The sequence below is a fragment of the Lagenorhynchus albirostris genome, chromosome 16 (genome assembly GCF_949774975.1).
Source record: "Lagenorhynchus albirostris chromosome 16, mLagAlb1.1, whole genome shotgun sequence".
Classification (NCBI taxonomy): Eukaryota; Metazoa; Chordata; class Mammalia; order Artiodactyla; family Delphinidae; genus Lagenorhynchus; species Lagenorhynchus albirostris.
In genome coordinates, this window is record NC_083110.1 from 28,527,566 (window position 1) to 28,546,992 (window position 19,427).

At 45.1% G+C, this 19,427-nt stretch overlaps 1 protein-coding gene across 1 annotated transcript in view; it reads right to left on the bottom strand.

Moving 5' to 3' along the window:
• The window catches only part of KCNMA1 (potassium calcium-activated channel subfamily M alpha 1), a 728,670-nt gene that overhangs the window by 127,986 nt on the left and 581,257 nt on the right, over positions 1 to 19,427 (bottom strand). The window contains exons 15-16 of the mRNA XM_060126951.1: positions 15,113 to 15,199; positions 8,519 to 8,595 (exon numbers count right to left, since the gene is read on the bottom strand). Of these exons, the coding sequence (XP_059982934.1) occupies positions 8,519 to 8,595; positions 15,113 to 15,199 (164 nt within the window). The remainder of the gene's footprint in view (positions 1 to 8,518; positions 8,596 to 15,112; positions 15,200 to 19,427) is intronic.

The window sequence follows — 19,427 nt, forward strand, 5'->3', positions numbered from 1 at the left end:
TCTGGTGTACAACTCGCAGACCACTTGCTTGTTTTTTTTCCTTCTTAGTTCTTTTACTGGAAATATTGACTTGTTATTTATACAGAGGAGGGAAACGAAGATGATTTTTTGTTTTGCTGTAGATAAATTGTTTTGAAAAAACTTTAATCAAATGCTGTAGCAGAAGAGAAGCCCATCAAACTCTGAAATGCTATGCTTCTCATTAGCAACAGTGCCTGGTTTTCGTTTCCATACTGCCATTTTGGGTTCACATACAATAAGAGACTCTGACACATTGATAGGGAAAGCAAGTTCTTATATATATACCCTTTAAGGACAAGGGGAGGGAGGATGGGGGCGGAATAACTTTCAAAATGATTTTGTCAGAGGTAAGCCCATCATAATGGGTGATTGAAACCTCCTACTTGATAAGGGTTCAGGAGGAAACACAACTTCAAACCAGTGCCTCTCAGGGACTGTTTGCAATTGTTATTGTTGGCTCTTTCGGAGACCATGCATTGTTCTAAAATTTCATAGTGTTAGCATGCAGGAACAAGCTGAAATTGGTAATCAAAGCAGCAAAAAAACCATTTGCTATAAGAAGATTAAATGTTAATTGTAAGCACTCACATTCCAAAGCAGTATATGCATAAAAAAGAAGACATGCTCTTTCTCTCCATTCCTTCCCAGTCATCAGTTTTACAGTCACACCAAATCCAAAAGAGAAATCTCAGAAGACAAACAAGCACCACCACAAAAAGGAAAAAAAACCAAAAAAATCAGCAAGAATGATGGATGAGAGGCTCAAAGACAGGACAGAAACAGTTAAAAATGATTGAGCCCCACACACTGACAAACCTTTGTGAATTACTACAATGTCTAGCCCAAGGTGCCACCAACTGCGAGGTTGGCTCCTTGCTTTACTTCTGGAATAGTCCATTTTCACTGACCCCCTATCGGGTGTCTTCACCTACATACTTCTGGGTCCACTTTCTTAAAAGGTAAGGCCCATTCTGACCTCCCATCTGGTGGTTGCGATCCGTCAGGCTTGAAGGATGTGTGTCCCAGCCAGGAAGAGCCTTCCTCTGGGCCATTTTGTGAGTCACGAACAAACTCTTTAACTAAAAATGGGTGAGGATTTGCCTCTCTGGTGGTAGCTGGTCCAGGAGAAGTGGATACTCTGTGTGTAAAATTATACTCTCAAGTTGTAAAATAAAATTATATCAAAATTAAGTCGTGGACCTCCGACTTCGGAAAATACCATCCCTCATCCCCCTCGACGCTCTCTGCTTCCTAATCCTTCAGTTTCGTTTCAGTGAACTGTGGATAGCCAGAACCACCGGTATTTTATTTCCACGTCTCCATGATTATTTCCTTTTCTAGAGCTGATGTAGGTTCGAAGGTTAATTTCAGATATCAGAGCGCCGCTTAAAACTCCCAAGGTTAGGTTTCAAGGAGCAATTTTGAAAGTTTCAGTATTTATTTAAAACAGAAGTACGTTTCCTATCTACTCCCTGGCCACATGAAGTACCCTCTCTCCTCTGGTGTTTGCTGATTTTCTTTTCTATCGAGTCACCCAATGACTCCCTCAATCTCAATCCTCAGAAAGGGAGTTTTCCCCAGGAGCTCAATGGTAATACTAAGTAGATCTGTGAGGACATCTAGTGGATCTGTGTGGAAGAGCAGCTAGTTAACAGATCACCTGAACCAGCTGGGAGAGGACGCTGTGTGCCTCTTAAGAATTGAAACGTGCAGTGTCATTTCAATTCAATGGCTTCTCCCAATCCACAGCGGAAGTTTAGGAAAGAGCGGAGATTAAGGCGAGAGAGGTTCTAGAACATGGTCCTAGAGTGGTCAAAAGTGGCAACTTGCAAGCACATCGGCTCTGCAGCCGCGGTCCGGTCCGCAGAGAAGGACCCCTTCAGCACCAGCTGGCTGGGTCTCCTTAAAGCCCTGCTGTAGCTTCCTGAGACAGGGAACAGACAAGAGTGTGTCTCTCAGAGGTGTTAATGCTGCAGCTACTTGTCATTCCATCTTAGCACTCTTGGAACTTTACGCTCAATTAATTGCCCCCACTGGCCAACTTAACTCGGAGAAGGCAGCAGCAGAAGCCTCTGCAGACTCACTTTTCTCCTTGGCCCACATCATCAGGTTCTTGTTCTTGGACTGGCGCCACAGATGCAAAGAGCTTATGCAGTTGCCAAGACCCTGGGTCTCACCTTTCTCCTCCAAGAACTCTGCCCTAGAAGTTTTACAGTTTGAGAAAAAGCTTTTATGTGCTTGCCTTCCCCACGACGAAGTGGATATTCATCCAATGTTTCCATTATGACTTCCTAGTGCTATTTGTAGAGACAAAATAAAAGCGTTTCCCTCATGGACTTCATCAAAGCCATTTACTGGAAGACTGAGAACTGGAAGATTTCTCAGACGTACTCTTGGACAACTTTTCTTATATATTCAAAGGTCTCAATCATGAGAAAAAAAAACCTGTAGAGAAGGGGCTGCTGTCAATGTAGCTTAGTTACTGCTCTTTCCTTGTGTCAAACTGACAATGGGTTGTCAAGTTCAGGTTCTCTGCTGGTTAGCCCTTCGGAGCCAAGCCTGGAATGGAGGAGGGAGCTGGACTCTATCCTGCTCTCAGCTCCATCTGCCTCCTGCACCAGCAACCAAACTGTCAGCCAGTTTCCAACTGTAGAATCTTAATTTCCAGGGTGGGTTGGAAGGGGCAGGAAAAGCAGTGCTGAACTGAAAAGCTCAGGTGACATTTCCCAGCTGCTGGGGAAAAAATATTTTAGGTTTCAAATGGAGCAATTCAAGACAAGACTGGGGCAGAAGAAAAAAAAAACCCTGCCATTCAATTCACAGACACTTGTCAGATTGCAACTTCCTGTTTAAAATCAACCCAACGAAGGAAGGCTTATTTCCAAGCCTTGACTCTGGAGCTGCTCTTCATATTCTCGGCAGCAACAAAATTTTAAGTTAAAATACCCATGGAAGAAAAAGTCCACCGAGGTGAATGGTGAAGGCATTTGTTTGATGGGACAGTGGGAATCCAAGAGCGTTCTTGCAGGTCCTATAAATGAGGAATGATGTCTTCACTTAGCAAAATTCCTCCGATTAGCTTCTGGAGGAAGGAGAAAGACCTTTCAGGTGGTTTTCCAAGAACGGAAAGAAGGGAAAGAAAAAGCTGGTTAATGTCAGCAGCAGAGAGCACACCGAACTAGCTGACCCTCCCTCAATACCATATTGTGGCTGGAGAAGACAGAGGAATTTGGCACGATGGTTGTTTGTTGATTGACATCACGGTTTCCCTCCAGTTCTGAAAGATCATTAGACACAGTAGGCAGCTCTGCAGGTAGGAAAGCGGTTCATGCCCTGAAGTCATTTTTCAAGGTGTTCTGCAGATAAAGGGAGCCATGGAGTCAATTTGGGCAGAATTTTGCTCTGAACCGAAGAAGGTCATTGTTTTGTTTTGTTGGTACATTGAGCATTCCGTACCCTCCAACTGTGAAGACTAGCCCAAACCAGATGACCAACTTGCCTCTTCTTCTGCAAAGGAGCAGGAGAGGACCAGGTGCGGAGACATCTCCTGCAAACTCCAGGGCCGCTAGACTGGTCTACAGGTTGGGTCTCTCGTAGGTGAGTAAAGACGGACGCTCATCGCTGGTGCCGCTGAAAGCAGCACTGCTCTAAGTCACACACAGAAATGCTGGCCTACGAGCTCCTCGTCAATGGCCACATCTTGCTGGGAGAGACGGTCCTATTCCTGGAGTCATTCAGGGGCTCAGAGACTTATATTTACTCATTCTGGCTTCTACATAGCTCATTAATGAAATGGAATGTTCTCTTCAAGCCATCTTTCTCTTCCTTAAACAAGTAAATGGATCTTGCAAGATGCCTGACACCCCCAGAGGAACTAGGTATGTCCTAGCGGGTATTACCGAGGGAGAAATTTTATTTTAAAGCAAGGTGCTTCATAGACTATAGGAAATAATTACCACTGTAGAACTTACTTGTCTCCAGGAAGGCAATTTAGATACTTACAGTCCCAAAGCTGGGTGTCCAATTAATTCTCTCTCAAGCGCTTTCTCGTATAGAGAGGCACATATGGTGTAATAAATACATCACTCTCTCTATAAAATATCTCTACGCTTATATATAAAAATGTACGTTTTTACATATAAAGTACTGGTACATATCATATATATCACAACGTGGGAATATATATGTAGCATTATGTGTTTCCGTCAGGATAGGGATTCAAGCTTAATAGCAGAGGAGACCAAGTATAATTTATCAAAGGCAAGCATGACAATGAACCCCAATTGACGAAGCATCTAGAGCTAGTGGTAATTACCTCAGCTGACTCAGTGTCCCCTAAAGGTCCTGAGACAAGGCCTTCAAGAGAAACACTGTTGTTAAGGTCTTATTTTCAAGTGGAAAAATAAGACAGCGCCAGAAGCTGACAAGAGGCTGGCGGGGGTTGGGTGGGGGGAGGGTGGATGAACAGAGAGGGGTTCCCTGCTCGCAGGGTTCTCCAGCTCCAGGCTACTCTGCAGACCGAGTTGGGGTATGATGTCACTGCTACATGCAACATAAATACCAAAAGAAAAAAGAAACTGCAACTGCACAGAAAATAAAAGAAGTTTCTCTTCTAGAGAAAGACAGGGGGAACTGGATTCCGGGCTGCTGGGAACCCGTTTTACTCACAATATATCACTACCAGTGTGCAGTTAAAATAGAGTAGGGGCAGTATTCCAAGGCAGCAAAGAGAAAGAAAATAAATCACAAATATGTCAATGATTAGAAGTTAAAGAAAATTCCTTCAAACACAGCAATTTAGACATGACTTGTCCCCTAGGAGTCCACCTTTTGGCAAATATTTAGAGGCTGGGGGAGAAAATGTAAATCATTAGACTGGGTTTGTTATACAGAAAAAGAAAATAGGTAAATAGTAGATTCTGAGAACTTGCTCCTTGGCCAGACAGCTGAGTTTGACACTCTTCCTTGATGGAGAACTATGAAGAAATGGGAAAAAATGCAAAAGTTAAACTATACTACCAGAGAATTTCCAAAAATGGAGTGTGCACACTTGACATTTCTCCAGATAGTATGACGCGAGATGTTTAAGGCTGTTGAATGAAGGTGAATGGGGAGGTTGGGGGCTGGGTGGAGGGTTATTTGGAAAGGGAAAAGCCAGGTTGGGAGGGGAGGGTTAGAAAACTGTAGATAAAGACCACTGATGTCATCAGCTCTGCCCTCCCGGAAACTTATCATTCCAGGGTGAATTATTAATACCTGGCCTAACAGGTTTGGGCAGTTGACTATGGGTCAGCTGCCCTCTCCAACTTAGGGCACCAGGCAACGTGCATTCAAAGGCAGGAACCCCCCTGCCCCGCATTATTAATAATTCTAGCTCTACTTCTAACAAAAGTTTCTTTGCAAACAAAATCTATCTTCACCAATTTCCTAACCTGCCTGGTATGCCCTAGGACGTTCATGTTTAATCATTCGTTTTATTCGAACCACAATTTACACATACACATCCGCAACCCACCGCTCTGTAACACAGGCTATGACCTTTTAATGAGGAAGAATGATATTTGGACAATTCTGATTGTTATCAAACATTAACCTCACAGCCGAGGGCGTCTACGAGACAAGGAGCCCACGGAGGGGAGAGGGGTGCAGAGGGAGAGATCAAGGCCCTGTCACACTGGCTTGGCTTTGCAGGGACAGTCCTTTTGTAGCAATCTGTGCTGCGCAGGATGGGAGATCATTCGATTCACTAGCTGAACCAACGTTAAAGGTAATGAGGAGAGCAGAATTATTTCAAACAATTACGTGCCTCTCTCTCCAGGACGAAGTTAAAGTCAGCTGCCGTTTGTTTGCCTGGAACCAAGATGGAAAAATATCCTAGAGGCCAAATCCTCATTTCTAGGGACTTAAAAATCAGTCTGCTGGGTTCTACTATAGATAGTGCCCTGTGAGGAACATTCCAGCATCAGAGCAGGAGTCAGAGATGCTCACTCTTCCTCCTGCCATTTCCACTCATGCCTCCCTAGAGCCTGTTCTCTGTCCAGTCACCAGGGAGACCCTTTAAAATAAGAACTGATGATGTCATTAACTTGTTTAAACTCTTCCAATGGCTGTATTTATCGTAACACCAAAACCCCGTTTCTTCCCATGGCCCCTGCCTGCCTTTTTGACCTCGTCTCCTACCACCCTCTCCCCAATCCCACCAGCCCCACTGGCCTTCCTGCCTTACCTCAAACACCACTAACTTATCCCTACCTTTGCCCTTGCTCTTCTGTCTACCTGGACTGAGTCTCAGCTTCAGTGTCACCTCTCAAAGGAGGTCTTCCAGACCTCTCTAGCTAAAGCAGCAACCCTACCAGGTCCCTCACACCCTCAGGCAGTCTCCTCTCTCTTCAGAGCACTTGTCTCTGTCTGAAGGCATTTAATTATTGCTGTGATCATTGCTTGCCTCCATTCACTAGAGTGAAGGCTTCGGGAGGGCGGCAGGGCCTATCTCGGTCACTGCTCCATCCCTAGCACCCAGAATAGTGCCTTGCACAAAGAAGGCACTCGAACACATGTGAATGACAGATCGCCACGTGAAAGTAGCCTTGTCATTTCACTGATACCCCCACGGGGCCAGGTTCTCCGGCAAGTATCTGGTCAAGGGTTATGGGCCTCAATACTCTCCTACATTCCCCAACCCTCTCCACTACAAGTGTTTTCTGACATGGGTTCATCCTCTTGCATTTGTTACTCTCTCTCATGTACTTCTGCCTTGGGATGTTGTGTTCCTTCTGATGGAAGTGAGCTGGGTGATGCCTGGTCAGCTGAGCTGTGTTTCTGTGTTTACAGATAACTGAGCTGGGCTGGGAGCACTGCCTGGTGAGAAGGGTCTTTTGAGTTACGGAGTTTGGGGGATTGGTTGGGGAGTGAGTTTGTTCTGTGCCTTTAGAGGCCCTTGGACGCTCTTCCTGGTAGGTTGTCGGAACTGGAGAGTTCTTAGGCCCCAAGAAGTTAGAGGTTCCTGTCCTGACGTATGGATACTCATTCTGGTGAGGTGTCGGAGCTGGGTGGAGGGGGCCGTGTGTGTTAAGTCAGTGGAGAAGGGGGAGCAGAACAGTGGACCTAAGCTGCCCCAAGCTTGGGAACCAGCCCAAGAAGATTTCTACAGAGACTGCTCTGGACCAAGAGTGTTTCTCTGGGTATTTGCCCACGAGGCTGAGGGCCTCCTCCATGCTCCAGCAGAGTGGTGTTTACGTCTCACCGGTTTTGTTATTTCCTGTGCTCCCCTTTACGGCTTCTGTGAAAGAACCTCTTGCTCTGGTCAGCGTACCTCAGGAATGGTGCTCTTCTGTCTGGTGTGTGCTTGAGAAAAAGTATTTTATGGGGTGACCCTTTATAGTTGGGTTCTTACTCATCAGACCCAATGTCACCCACCTTGACCTTCTCTCTTAGAAAAAAGACGAGGGCACGGCACCAAGAGAAGCCTTCGGGTGAGCCTGAACCCCTGTCTGTTGGACCTATGTGACTCTCAGCCATCTCATCCTCCCATGAGACTTGGAGCCTCGGTTTCCTCTTTTCGTAAAATGGGATTAATAACACCATCTGCCAGATACGCAGGGTTATGGGGAGGAACAACAAAAATAATGATCATAAAGAGCTTTGGAAACATTAAATCACCATGGGAAGGAAGGCATCACTACCGTTGTTTTCTCCAGGGCTGTGAACAAATTCTGTTAGGCAATGCAACACAACGACTGCAAACCTCACTAAGCCCTAGTTTTTCGAGAGCTCACCATCCACCATTCCTGATTTACCATATCTTTCTCAAGAAGTCCGAGTGGCAAGCTGCTTTGTAAGGAGTCTGAGACGATACGTCAGGAGCTATCAAGCCCAATCTAGTCTACCCCAAAGAGCAATGGTGTTTGAGGCTGGTCACCGGGGCAATGGCAAATAAAGCCCATTGGTGATGACCAAGTTCCTTCCTTGGGCCAGTCTGAGGGTATCACAATTGAAAACTCTGGCCTTTGGTACCCAAACTGGCAGGAATCCCAAATGCAAAGAGAGTCAGCTCCCATTTGGGAGACCGAATCCTCAGACCCAGTTTCCCGTCAGCCCTAGCACGGCCATCTTTACACTTGACAGCCTCCCATCCACCGGAAATCACTATGCAAAACCACTCCCTCCTCCAGGGCCTTGGCTGCCCTCCTTCTCATACACTGCGTTTGCTCTGTTTGACTGGACACATCTACCTAGGCATCCCTTCAGAGTCAAGAAGTGGGGATTAGGCATGAGGCTCACGCCGAGGTGTTGATGGTGGTGATTTTCCATCCTCTGCTCTGATCAAGTGAGGACAGGTATTAATTTCATGTCTCTTTAAACTGCAGGGTGAAACATAAACGTATTCAAGAACGCGCTTGATGTTTAGTGTTTCTTTAAAAGGAAAAGGAGAAGGGAAATGAATTTGGGGAAAAAAGGAAGGAAAGAGGGAGGGAAGGGGGAAAGAAACACTACTTACGCCGTTTGCAGCCACATTTTTTTATTCTTTTGGGATCCGTGATGTCATCATGACAGGCCTTGCAGTAAAAAAATGCCCTGGAGGAAAAGAATGGAAAAACTGACACGATTCATAATCCACCCAAGTGAAATGAGGACCACATTTCCTCCACCATGGTGCCAAATTAATGAAACATGCCAGCACTAATTTCCTTTAATCTTCTGAAAGGTTTAGACGTTTACAGACGGAAATGTTTGTTGCGAGACCATTTATTTCAAACATAGGATTCTGCGATTTGAGTTAGTGCTTCTCTTCATAAACTTTTATTTGAAAAGGAGCTGGGAGAGAGATTGCTGACGTGACACACCACATCTGCTCGCTCCTCTTTCATTTTGGAGAACAGCTCTAAATGCTGCTCGTCAGAACACACGGGCCACCAGCTCTGGGCCCTTGGCGGGAAGTTAAATACATCTCCGACATCCTCACGGTCTGGTCAAATAGGTATTAAAGGGGCACAAGGGTGACGTTCCTCAGTCAAATAAAAATATTAGCCTACTCACTTGGAAAGCACCTTCTCTTGTCAGCCAGAGCGAGAGAGGTTGAGGAGGAAGGTGGAAAGGGAAAGTCAAAGGGGCCCTCTGTCAAATTCCTTCTGGGGTATCATAGCCTGTATTTACTCCCAAACTGGCTGGACTCACTCCCATACCATCCAGGCCTGAGAACACATCATCACTGAAGGTTTTCTTCTTACTAAGGAGCACAGCTCATGTGACCCTTTGGATGGGGTGGGCAGAGGGTATTACAGGATTGGGCTGGATAGAAGGAGACCCAGAGTAAGCAACCAACAAGAAAATCCTCTCCTGTGACTCAAATGTTAATATATGATTACAAGGTCTATTGGCTGTGTCGGAGATATTCTGGATGAGACAACACAAGGTCATTGGAGCACTGTTTATTTATTTATTTATTTATTTATTTATTTATTTATTTTTGGCTGTGTTGGGTCTTCGTTTCTGTGCGAGGGCTTTCTCTAGTTGTGGCGAGCGGGGGCCGCTCTTCATCGCGGTGCGCGGGCCTCTCACGGTCGCGGCCTCTCTTGTTGCGGAGCACAGGCTCCAGACACGCAGGCTCAGTGGTTGTGGCGCACGGGCCTAGTTGCTCCGCGGCATGTGGGACCTTCCCAGACCAGGGCTCGAACCCGTGTCCCCTGCACTGGCAGGCAGATTCTCAACCACTGCGCCACCAGGGAAGCCCCGGAGCACTATTTAAAATGCACAGGAATAGGGACTTCCCTGGTGGCGCAGTGGTTGAGAATCTGCCTGCCAGTGCAGGGGACACGGGTTCGATCCCTGGTCCGGGAAGATCCCTCATGCCGCGGAGCAACTAAGCCCGTGTGCCACAACTACTGAGCCTGTGCTCCAGAGCCCGTGCTCTGCAACAGGAGAAGCCACCACAATGAGAAGCCCGCGCACCACAATGAAGAGTAGACCCCGCTCGCTTCAACTAGAGAAAGCCCGCGCCCAGCAGCGAAGACCCAATGCAGCCAAAAATAAATAAATAAATACATTAATTAATTAATTAAAAATAAAATGCACAGGAATAAATGGAACAAAATAAAATGCACAGGGCCTAGAAGAATCGCACTGGGGGCCTATGTCCTTTCAAAACTGGGGGATACTGTGATAAAATTCATTGGAAAAGGCCTCTGGATAAGGGCATTAACAAAATCCTTGGCTCACCACCTTCACCATTCCCAACATGCAACTGAATGCCAGGGATAAACATAGTCCTTCCTTGACCCGGGCTATAAGGAAATAAACACAATTCTTAACCATTTTATTCTTGGTTCCTTTTTGCTTTCTCACAGGACTTCACTTATGGCTGGCACTGGTTGGGAACCAACATGAAGACTCTGCGATCTGGGAGAGGTCTTGCAGGCCTTGCAGTCAAAGTCCCTGGGACTCACCGTCCTTCCTCATCTGTAAATCGAGGAGGTTGTTGTGACCTGCCCAAAGTCATTCTGTCTGGACCTTGGCCGACTCCAGGACTTCTAAATCCAAGCCCAAAGTTCTTCCCACCCTATCAGCTCATCCACTACTTAAATGCCAGTTCTTACCCATCTTGCAAAAAAGGAAAGGTAGCTGACTGCTTGTCTGAGTGACAATGTGGCTAAGAACGCAATCAGTGATGACCTGCCCTGAAAGGGGAAGGACAGGAAAGGAGGAAGTGATTTTGCTTCCACTTCCTTTGGCCATTTTCTCCCCCATTTGATGCTACACATAATAATAAGTGTAACAAAAGTAACAGCTAGCATTTATAGAGCACAGATTATAGGCCAGGAGCTGTTCTAAGCATTTTATAAGCATTAACATATTTGATCCTCGAACAATCCTTTGAAGGAGATACTGTTATCTCTGTTTTACAGATAAGGAGACTGAAGCACAGAGAGGTTAAGTGGCCTGCCCAAGGGCACACAGCTAGGAGTGGCAGAGCCAGGATTCAAATCCACACAGTCTAGTGCCAGAGTCCAAGGTCTTAACACATCTTTACTAAAGAGATAGCGAGAGAATGATGAGTCTGAAGAGACTATTGAAAAGACAAAGTATGATTACTTCATGAATTAAAGCTGGATTCTGAAAGTGAAATATTCGAAGGGCCAGACAGGTAAAGTTAATGAGTGGTGACCTAGAGACACCACCCCCGGCCCCCCAGCTGAAGGGAGCAGAGCGCCTAAGCTCCAGCTGATTTTTGCCAAGTGCAGGCACCATTCTCTTCCCCATGCATCTCTGCCTCTCACGCTCACCTGGCAAAGCCCCGCCCTACTGCACACCGGCACCCAAGCAGCTGAGCATTGCTGGGGAAAGGACACACCTCTCTGCTGACGGATCTCACTTGAAATCCATGGCTGTGGATTCTGGGGGCCTTTTCACACTCTTCGGGATGCCCCCCCACCCCCCCGTACCTTCTCCTCCCATGTCAATCCTCTCTGCCCTCCTCACCGCTCCCTCTCCTCCCACCCCTTCTCCAAACAGCTGGTGACCTGGCCCCATGCAGCATCAAGACCATATCTGCATCCTGCAAGGCTGGCCTTTAGGATCTCCTTGTCCTCGGGTTCTCCTGTTGTTTGGCCAATGGGAGGGGACAGCAGGAGACTGGAGGGTGGTCGTGAAATGGTAGTAGTGCCATTTCTCTACTGAAGGACACGGCTCCCGCCAGGCAGCCTTTCCTTCACTGCAATCTCTCTCTCCGGGTTCTGATAGCCCTCCTTCCCCTTGAGTCTGCAGATCCAGGGCTGAGAGTGGCTCCCCTCTGTTGCTAGCTCTGGGGTGCTTTGCCATCCCTTGTTCGTTTCCCTTAACTCTCTGCCCACAGCTTTATATGGTTCCTTCATAAAACTCTCCTCCCTTTTCCCATTTAAGTGTGTCATCTGTTTCTCGCCAGGACCCTCACTGATACAGCCCCCAAACTTACATCTCCAGCCCTCACCTTTTCCCAGAATGCCAGAATCTCAGGTCCCGCTGGCTCTATGACATCTCCATGGGCATGTTCAGTACGTACTGCCTGCTTATCCTAGTCCAAATAGAATTCTTGATTTCCTACCACCTCAAACTTGCTCTTGCCCCAGTTTTCCCCATATCAGTAAGATGGGGCCGCCATCCCCCCAACTGCATAAGCTCCAAATCTAGGCTCCATTTTCGATTTCTCTTCTTCCCCTCACTTCTTACATCCAGTTCATCAGTGGGTCCTACAGACTATCTAAAATATATCCTGAATTGCTCTTACTTCTCTCCACCTCCACTCACCAATCTAGCACAAGCTATCATGTCCCACCTGAACTAGTCCGTGAGTCTGTTGGCCTCCTCTCCCACCCTACTACATCCTATCCTCTACCACGCAGATGGAAACACCTCTTAATAACACAAATCAGACTACATCACCCCCAGCTGAAAACCACCCATGACTCCATTTTATACTAACACAACCTCTGTAAGAAGTCCTATGGAAACGAGCTCCTGCCTTTCCCTCTCACCTCATCTAGCCCACTTTCTTCCCCTAGGTTCCCTGAACATGACAAAATTGTTCCCACTGTGTCTCCTCTTCCCTTCTGATCCCTGTATGATGGATTCTTTGCCCATCACCTCCATCTCTGCTCAAACCTTTCTCCCTCAGAGCAGCCGTCACTTACCTCCAACCTAAATCAGCGGCAGCTGCATTAATTCTTTGCGCCACGAATAAACAAAGCTGCAGTTCCCCCCACAGAACGTGAGCCCAAGAGAGCAGCATCTTCTCCCTGCTGTTCACCACTGCTTCCCTGGCACCTAATACAGAGTGGTCTCAGAAGTGAGTGACCCACACACATTTGATAAATGAAGGAGTATGAGAACGCTTGGAGGCTTTCACTCCTCTTTTCCTAAAACACTGCATCTGAAAGTTTCTCTGAGCTACAATCCATTAACTTTTTCCGTTGCCTTTTTGCAGCAGAGGGTGAAAACTCAATACTAGATCATCATAATCTACTTTTCCATTTTTATAAAACTTGTTTAGTTTCCTTCAAACCTCCGATGTCCTTTCTGTGGTTTCCTGCAGTCTTCATCTATTCGAAATCCCCTAACTGACAGCATTTGCTCTTGACACATCACACACCATGGAAAATTACAGGCTGGTGTTGAGGCTGATTGTGTCAGCATGTATTTGTGAATACCATAAAGCACTGAAATGAGACATATTGCACTCCCTAATATAGGAGGTAATTTGTTTTTTGGACTGCCTGGTATTTGTGACATTCATTAGTGAGAGATGCGATAGGAAATAGAATTACACAAATGGGAGCTTCATATTATATTTGCTATCTGGGAGGTACATGTGATCGATGGTGCCGCTCTGCTCCCAGCCCCCACACATGGCGCTGAGATGCTGTTTCCAGCTTTTGTGCCTCACAACCTTCTCTCCCAGAAGACCTGGAGGGGCTTCAGTCTCATTTACCCTCACTTTCCTCTCTCCGGTGACCCCAGTTTCAGGGGTACTCCTGGAAAAGGTGAGGATCCAGGAACTAGACGAGGAGGTTTTCCTCTTCCACACCTGAGTAACGGCAATCCTTTCCCAATTTCCAGAAGTAAATTTAAATCATTAGATTCCTCAATCTCAAGGATATTTTTTTTGCTTCTGCACCCCATTTTGTCCTAAAAGCTTCTGTAACTAGTATGGCTAGTTTGTAAGAGTGGGTGAAGAAGAAAATAAGTGTCAGTTATCAAATCTCACAGGTCTGTACTCAGCGTGGCAGGCTCACCTCTTGGCAAATAAATAATTAAGAACATAAGCTCTGGAACGGGACTTCCTGGTTTTAAATCCTGACTTTACACTAGCAGTGTAGCTTTGGGCGGGTTAGTTAACCAACCTGTGCCTCAGTTTCCTCGCATGTAAACGGGAATAGTAATGGTACCTGTCTGAGGTTGTCGAGAGGATTAAATGAGTTCATCAACATCTGGTACCTGGTTCGTAGAACAGTGCAGGCGCACACTGAACTCTGCATAAGAATTTGCTAGTATTATTAAGTGTGGTCGAAAACGTGGGTTTTAGAAAAGGAAAGACCAGCTCTAATTGGGCTCTGCCACTTGCTTACATGCTGCATGGCCTTGAACAAATCATTTGCCCCAATTTCACAGATGAGGAAACCAAAGCCTGAAGAGCTTTAGAAGACCCACCTCACCAGGTTATTTTGAGGAGTAGCATTAAAGAACACAGATCACCTAGCACAGGCCTGGCTTTGAGGAGGAGCTCACGGAATGAAGACAATAGGCTTATACAAAAACGATAGATCTTGACAATTCATCATTTATTTAAAATATTTTATGTAACGTTGTTGTTGAGCTGAGTGACCTGTCTGACCATCTGAGTCACATTTTCTACTAGTAAGTTTTTCCTAGTTCACAGGCTAGAATCAAATACGACAATTCCATGGTGTTCTGCAAAAAACCCTATGACTTCCTGGGCTGCTTTAAACAAGTTTGAGGATACTAATAAGAGTGTCATGAAACACTGAGGCCAGTGAAATCCTGGGCTGTACCTACAGAGGCTTAAGAAGTGAACCTGACAACTTCAGCCACTTACCTAGAAGGCCACCAATAAAAATACAGCCGGTTTCGTATTTCATCTGAAATTAATCCAAACCTTTTGAGATTCCATGTGGCACTTAAAGTAGAAAACGGTTAATTCTCGAGTAAATCTGCCTGGATACTATTAAGTAAAAAGCACTAGACAAGGGGCCGGTTATCCTATGTTGTGTTGTTCTGGGTCATCAAGAATCAGGTTGATCACTTAGGCTCCCTGGGACTCACTTTCCTCCCCTGGAAAATGAAAGAGCAGGTATCTAGGGCCTCCCGGGTCTAAAATGTTATTATTCTAATTCAAAGGTGTGGAACTGACTGTGTGAAGAGGAATCCATGGAAGCATTTGAAAGCACAGTCTCTTCTTCCTAAGATTCAGCACCATCTGATGCCCATAGACATGTTAAGAAGCTTTGGGGTTAGGGCCCGGTACACACTGAAAGCATATCTCAGTGGATGGAGATACATATGTCTGAGCCGAAAAGGCAGGCAAGTGAAAATAAACCCTTACCTTTTAACTTCTTTGGCATCGCTTGCGATGAAAAATCCTAAAGTACCTTCTTGGATCTTAAGGTGGTTTCCAGGATTAATTAATATACTGCTCAGTGAACAAAAACAAACAAAGAAGACATAGTTATGAGGTCGTGTTCTGAAGAAGAAAACCTTGAAGGCTACACCGTACTGTTAACTTTATAGGGGGCCCACTAGTCTAATGCTTTCCCCAAAGATTTTGTCTACAGCCTGACATCCACTGTCCCCACACATTTAAATGGATAACGCCATCATAAAGGTCTGCTGCCCAGTTCCCAGGCTGGCATACTCCCAGTTGCAGATATCAAAGCAAATCCATGTTTTAGGGTCAGGTTTGTACAATGGGATTGCCATGCGCTTCTGATTTGAAGCAAAGTTCCTAATAATATATCCTTTTGGAAACTGCTGTTGACAGTCAATGTTGAGTGTTATTGGTCTAATAGAGCTACGGCTACACTAATTTTCCATTAGATGACAGAGCATTAATGGGACCCCTATATGCATACAGAAACATACAAATATGCACAACACATACTACTGCAGGGAATGGTACGGGACACCTGTAACCAATGCAGAAGCCAGCAGAACATCTGCATGACACTGACAAGGACATGGAAGTGGATTCCATGAGCAGCCTAGGTAGAAAGAATTGGACTTACCCTAACAATGAGAAAGAAAAATGCCAGCAGTTGGAAATACTTAATGATTCCAGTCTGCTGTTTACAAAGATGTATGGGAGTGTTTGATTAAGGTATGTGTCTAGTATATCCTCACTGGGGCCAACTGTAATTAGAAAACGAATGCAAATTATCCCTAAAAAAACTTCCCCTGTGGGGAAGTATGAACCTAAATATACCCTGTCCTATTTCAAAGTGGTATAAATAGATTAGCTGACCAAGTTGTGTTTGGACTGACAGAAGAGATAAATGTATCCTAATCTAATAAATGGATGAAACAAGCAAGTTTAATTGTCTTCAGATCAAAAGCAGAATACAGGGCTATCTTACACAGAGACTGAGATGAGGCTTTGGGCTTAATGGACATGGAATTGAGGCATTGTAAATAAATGCAGCGCCAGATACGGCAGAGGTACTCTTTGATCTGAAAAGCTGGTGTTTAAGGTAATAGATGTTTGGAATCAGGCTAAAGGAAGTCCTCAACTGTCTAAAACAATCAAAACAGAGAATGGTATTTAACGTGTAATCTTTTACTGCTGGTAAAACCATTACCAAAAAGTGCCGTGGCCAACAGGGTGATGTGTCTGTAGCAAGACAGGAAGGACGCAGAGGAACCTTTGTTCTGCTCGGAGAACTCACAGCAGATCATTACTGCAAAATGTCTGTGGTCACAAGAAGTTCCATCATTACCCATAACAAGACCTGACAGGGGGAAACCAATCCTGTGACATCGTTGTGATTAACACTAAATAATAGCAAGGGTCCATGAAGATTTGAGTGTTCTGCCCTAGAACCACAGACAACAGTGAGATTCCCCGCCAGTCAGGAAGCAGCAGGCCATGCTAACAGCACAGCTTGCGATGGGCAGAAGGTCCATACGGGCACCTCCCAATCACCCCTGCAACACCTCTTCACCTTGGTTTAAGAGCCCTCTGACTTTTCAGGATCACGGGAGGAAAAGGGTCAGAGTTTTTTCACAGTTTCGATGGATCCCTTTTTCAAATCCAAGTAAGTGGAATGTTGTAGAGAGGCAGGATGCTGGATTTTGCACTTTCCTACCCCCTTGCCTGCATGGCAGTTCTTCTGTGCCCTGGTTCTGCAATCAGAAATTAAGTCCAAATGCCAGCCCTGCCATTCAGTAGCTGTCTGACTTTGGGCAAGGTACTGAATCTTCCTAGAACTCAATTACCTCACCTATGAGATGGAGATGAAGATAAGCAGAGTCTTTTTTCAGAGGATTAAGGGAGATGATGATGCACAGAAAGCTCAATGCATATTAGTGATTATTTTTATTATTTATTATTGCAAAAAAATGCCCCCCAAATGCCCAAATTATCACTTCAGCTGGCCCCATGGAATGGAACACAGGACTTCTTATCAAAATACCCTGTCTATAATGAGATAAAAAATTACAGGGTGAAGAACTATACACTCCAGAATAATATACAGGGACATACATGAAAAGTTCTGGGTTCTTCTGGAGTTTAAAGGAACTAATTCCTTAAAGTTGGATAAGCCTACATTTTGATGTGTATTCATATAAGGGTGTAAAAAAAGCTTCTGAGTGAAAAAAAATCCTATCATGATTTTAACAATGCAATTCAAAAGAGGAAATTTGACACTCATCAATGTCTCGGTGACATACATGCGCAAAACAAGGCTCGCACAGAACCCTGTTTCCCTTTTTTACATCATACGCTTCATTAATGGCACTCCAGGGATCAAGCCCATTGTGTCATGGTTCCCATCAATGGAAAGTTTCTTTTCATTTCCTTTGTTCTTCAGCAACAGTGAATAAGAACTGGCACACGGTGAGAATTCGGGACTGTCATTCCGGAGATGGCAGGTTGCGATAATTTATTACAGTCTTCAAGCCTTGCTTTAGTCACGTTAGTGTGGTGGAGGGGAGAGATTCTGGGCACTGATGTAGAGCAGACTTGTGTTCAAATCTCAGTTTCGCTGCCGTTAAGGGAGCAGGTGCCTGTGTCGGGCAGCCGAGCTCAGGTCCCGGCCTTGGGCATGTACCTGCCGATAAACCTCACTCTCCTCGTCTGTAAAATGGGGTGAGTAATCACTAGCTTCAAGTGTCACTAAGAGCAGTAAAGTACATGCTATGTGCAGAGTGAGGGCCACGTAGTAGGCTCTTAACACGCGGTCACTATTACTAGTAGGCCAGGTAATTACAACAACTAAACAAGAGCTAGATGATCTCTCACAGCATCACAGCTCTCATGTTGTCTTTGGTGCTAATAAACTACCTAGGAGGCATCCCAGTGGCACTGAAAGACCTCTGTATCGACCGCAGTATCTGAAACATTTTATCTCCACGCCACATCTGGAGATGGGCTCATCTGGACTGCCTATTGGTTGCACAGTGGAGTATCTCTCTGTTCTTTAAACCTTATGGCTGATGGTTAAGGTACCGAAAGCACCTCCAAAGACATCAGTGACCGTGGGGTTTCAGGATGCCCTCTAGTTCTCTTCTGGACATGGGGGAGAGGCTTTACGTCATCTCTATGTGATGATGTGAGGCTGAATCATTTGCAGTATACCGATCAGGCTAAGGCAGCCTTCTGGGCAGGAACTGAAAGACTGAGGTCAGCTCTCGAGAACAATGAAGGAAAGACATCTAGATGCATAAGGAAGCTCATTGTGCTGGATCCCACTCACAGATTTAAGGGTTTGGTAAAGAAGCAGGTGCCCCTGATTTCAGGGGATCTTTGCATATAATACTTCCTGTGTAAGGGTACTAAGTTTCAAAGTCGCTCTGAGGAAATATGTTACTATTTTTGATATTTTAGACATTGAGTCTTCTATCCACATTCCAAATCTAGAAAGTTTAAATAGAGTAAGTCCTCCTCTCTTTCAAAATATAAAAAGATAAGGATCCTAGACAGAAGTAACTTTTTTTCCTGCCAAATGCCTGCTACCCTTAGAATATGTTATTGACCTTCTAATGGGAATATGTAAACCTTGCCAAAGATCTTTGATCTCAAAAGACTATCCAATGTTAAGTTTGTTTGGCTCCTACGGCTGCCAAAAGTCTCCCTCCTTGTGCCTCACTTTAAATCAGGCTTTTGCTCCAATTTTGTCTAATTCACTAGCTTATCAGAGAGAAACTTCAAGATGTGTCATGTGAAGAATCAAGATAATCTCTAAGAAAAAAGTCCATATATCAATTAGCAGAATTCCAATGGGGACATCTTCTTGGCAGGGGTGGACTTTCTCTCAGTTCCAGGAACTATAAATTATCCTCTTTCTTTTATGACCTTGTTAATTTCAACTGAAAACATTCAGTAACAGCTGGAGGCAAAGGGCTGGTGTGGTCCCTTCCCCAAGGATTCTTGCTCTCTCTCTCTCTCTCTTTTTATCCTTTGCTCTCAAACTAGTTATGTATCTAGACTTATTCTTTGGCCCCTTATCCACTCTATGAAACAAAGATGTATTTTCTGTAGGGAACCCATAGTTAAGTAAAAGAGTGAAAAACATAATCCTATTTTATTTACTTTTGTAAACAAGTTTCTCATAGTAGCCAGTTTAGAGCCCTGAATGCAACAGGCACATTTCAACTATCTGTTGAACAAATGAAAACCACAAGCAGTGGTCTCAGTTCCAAAA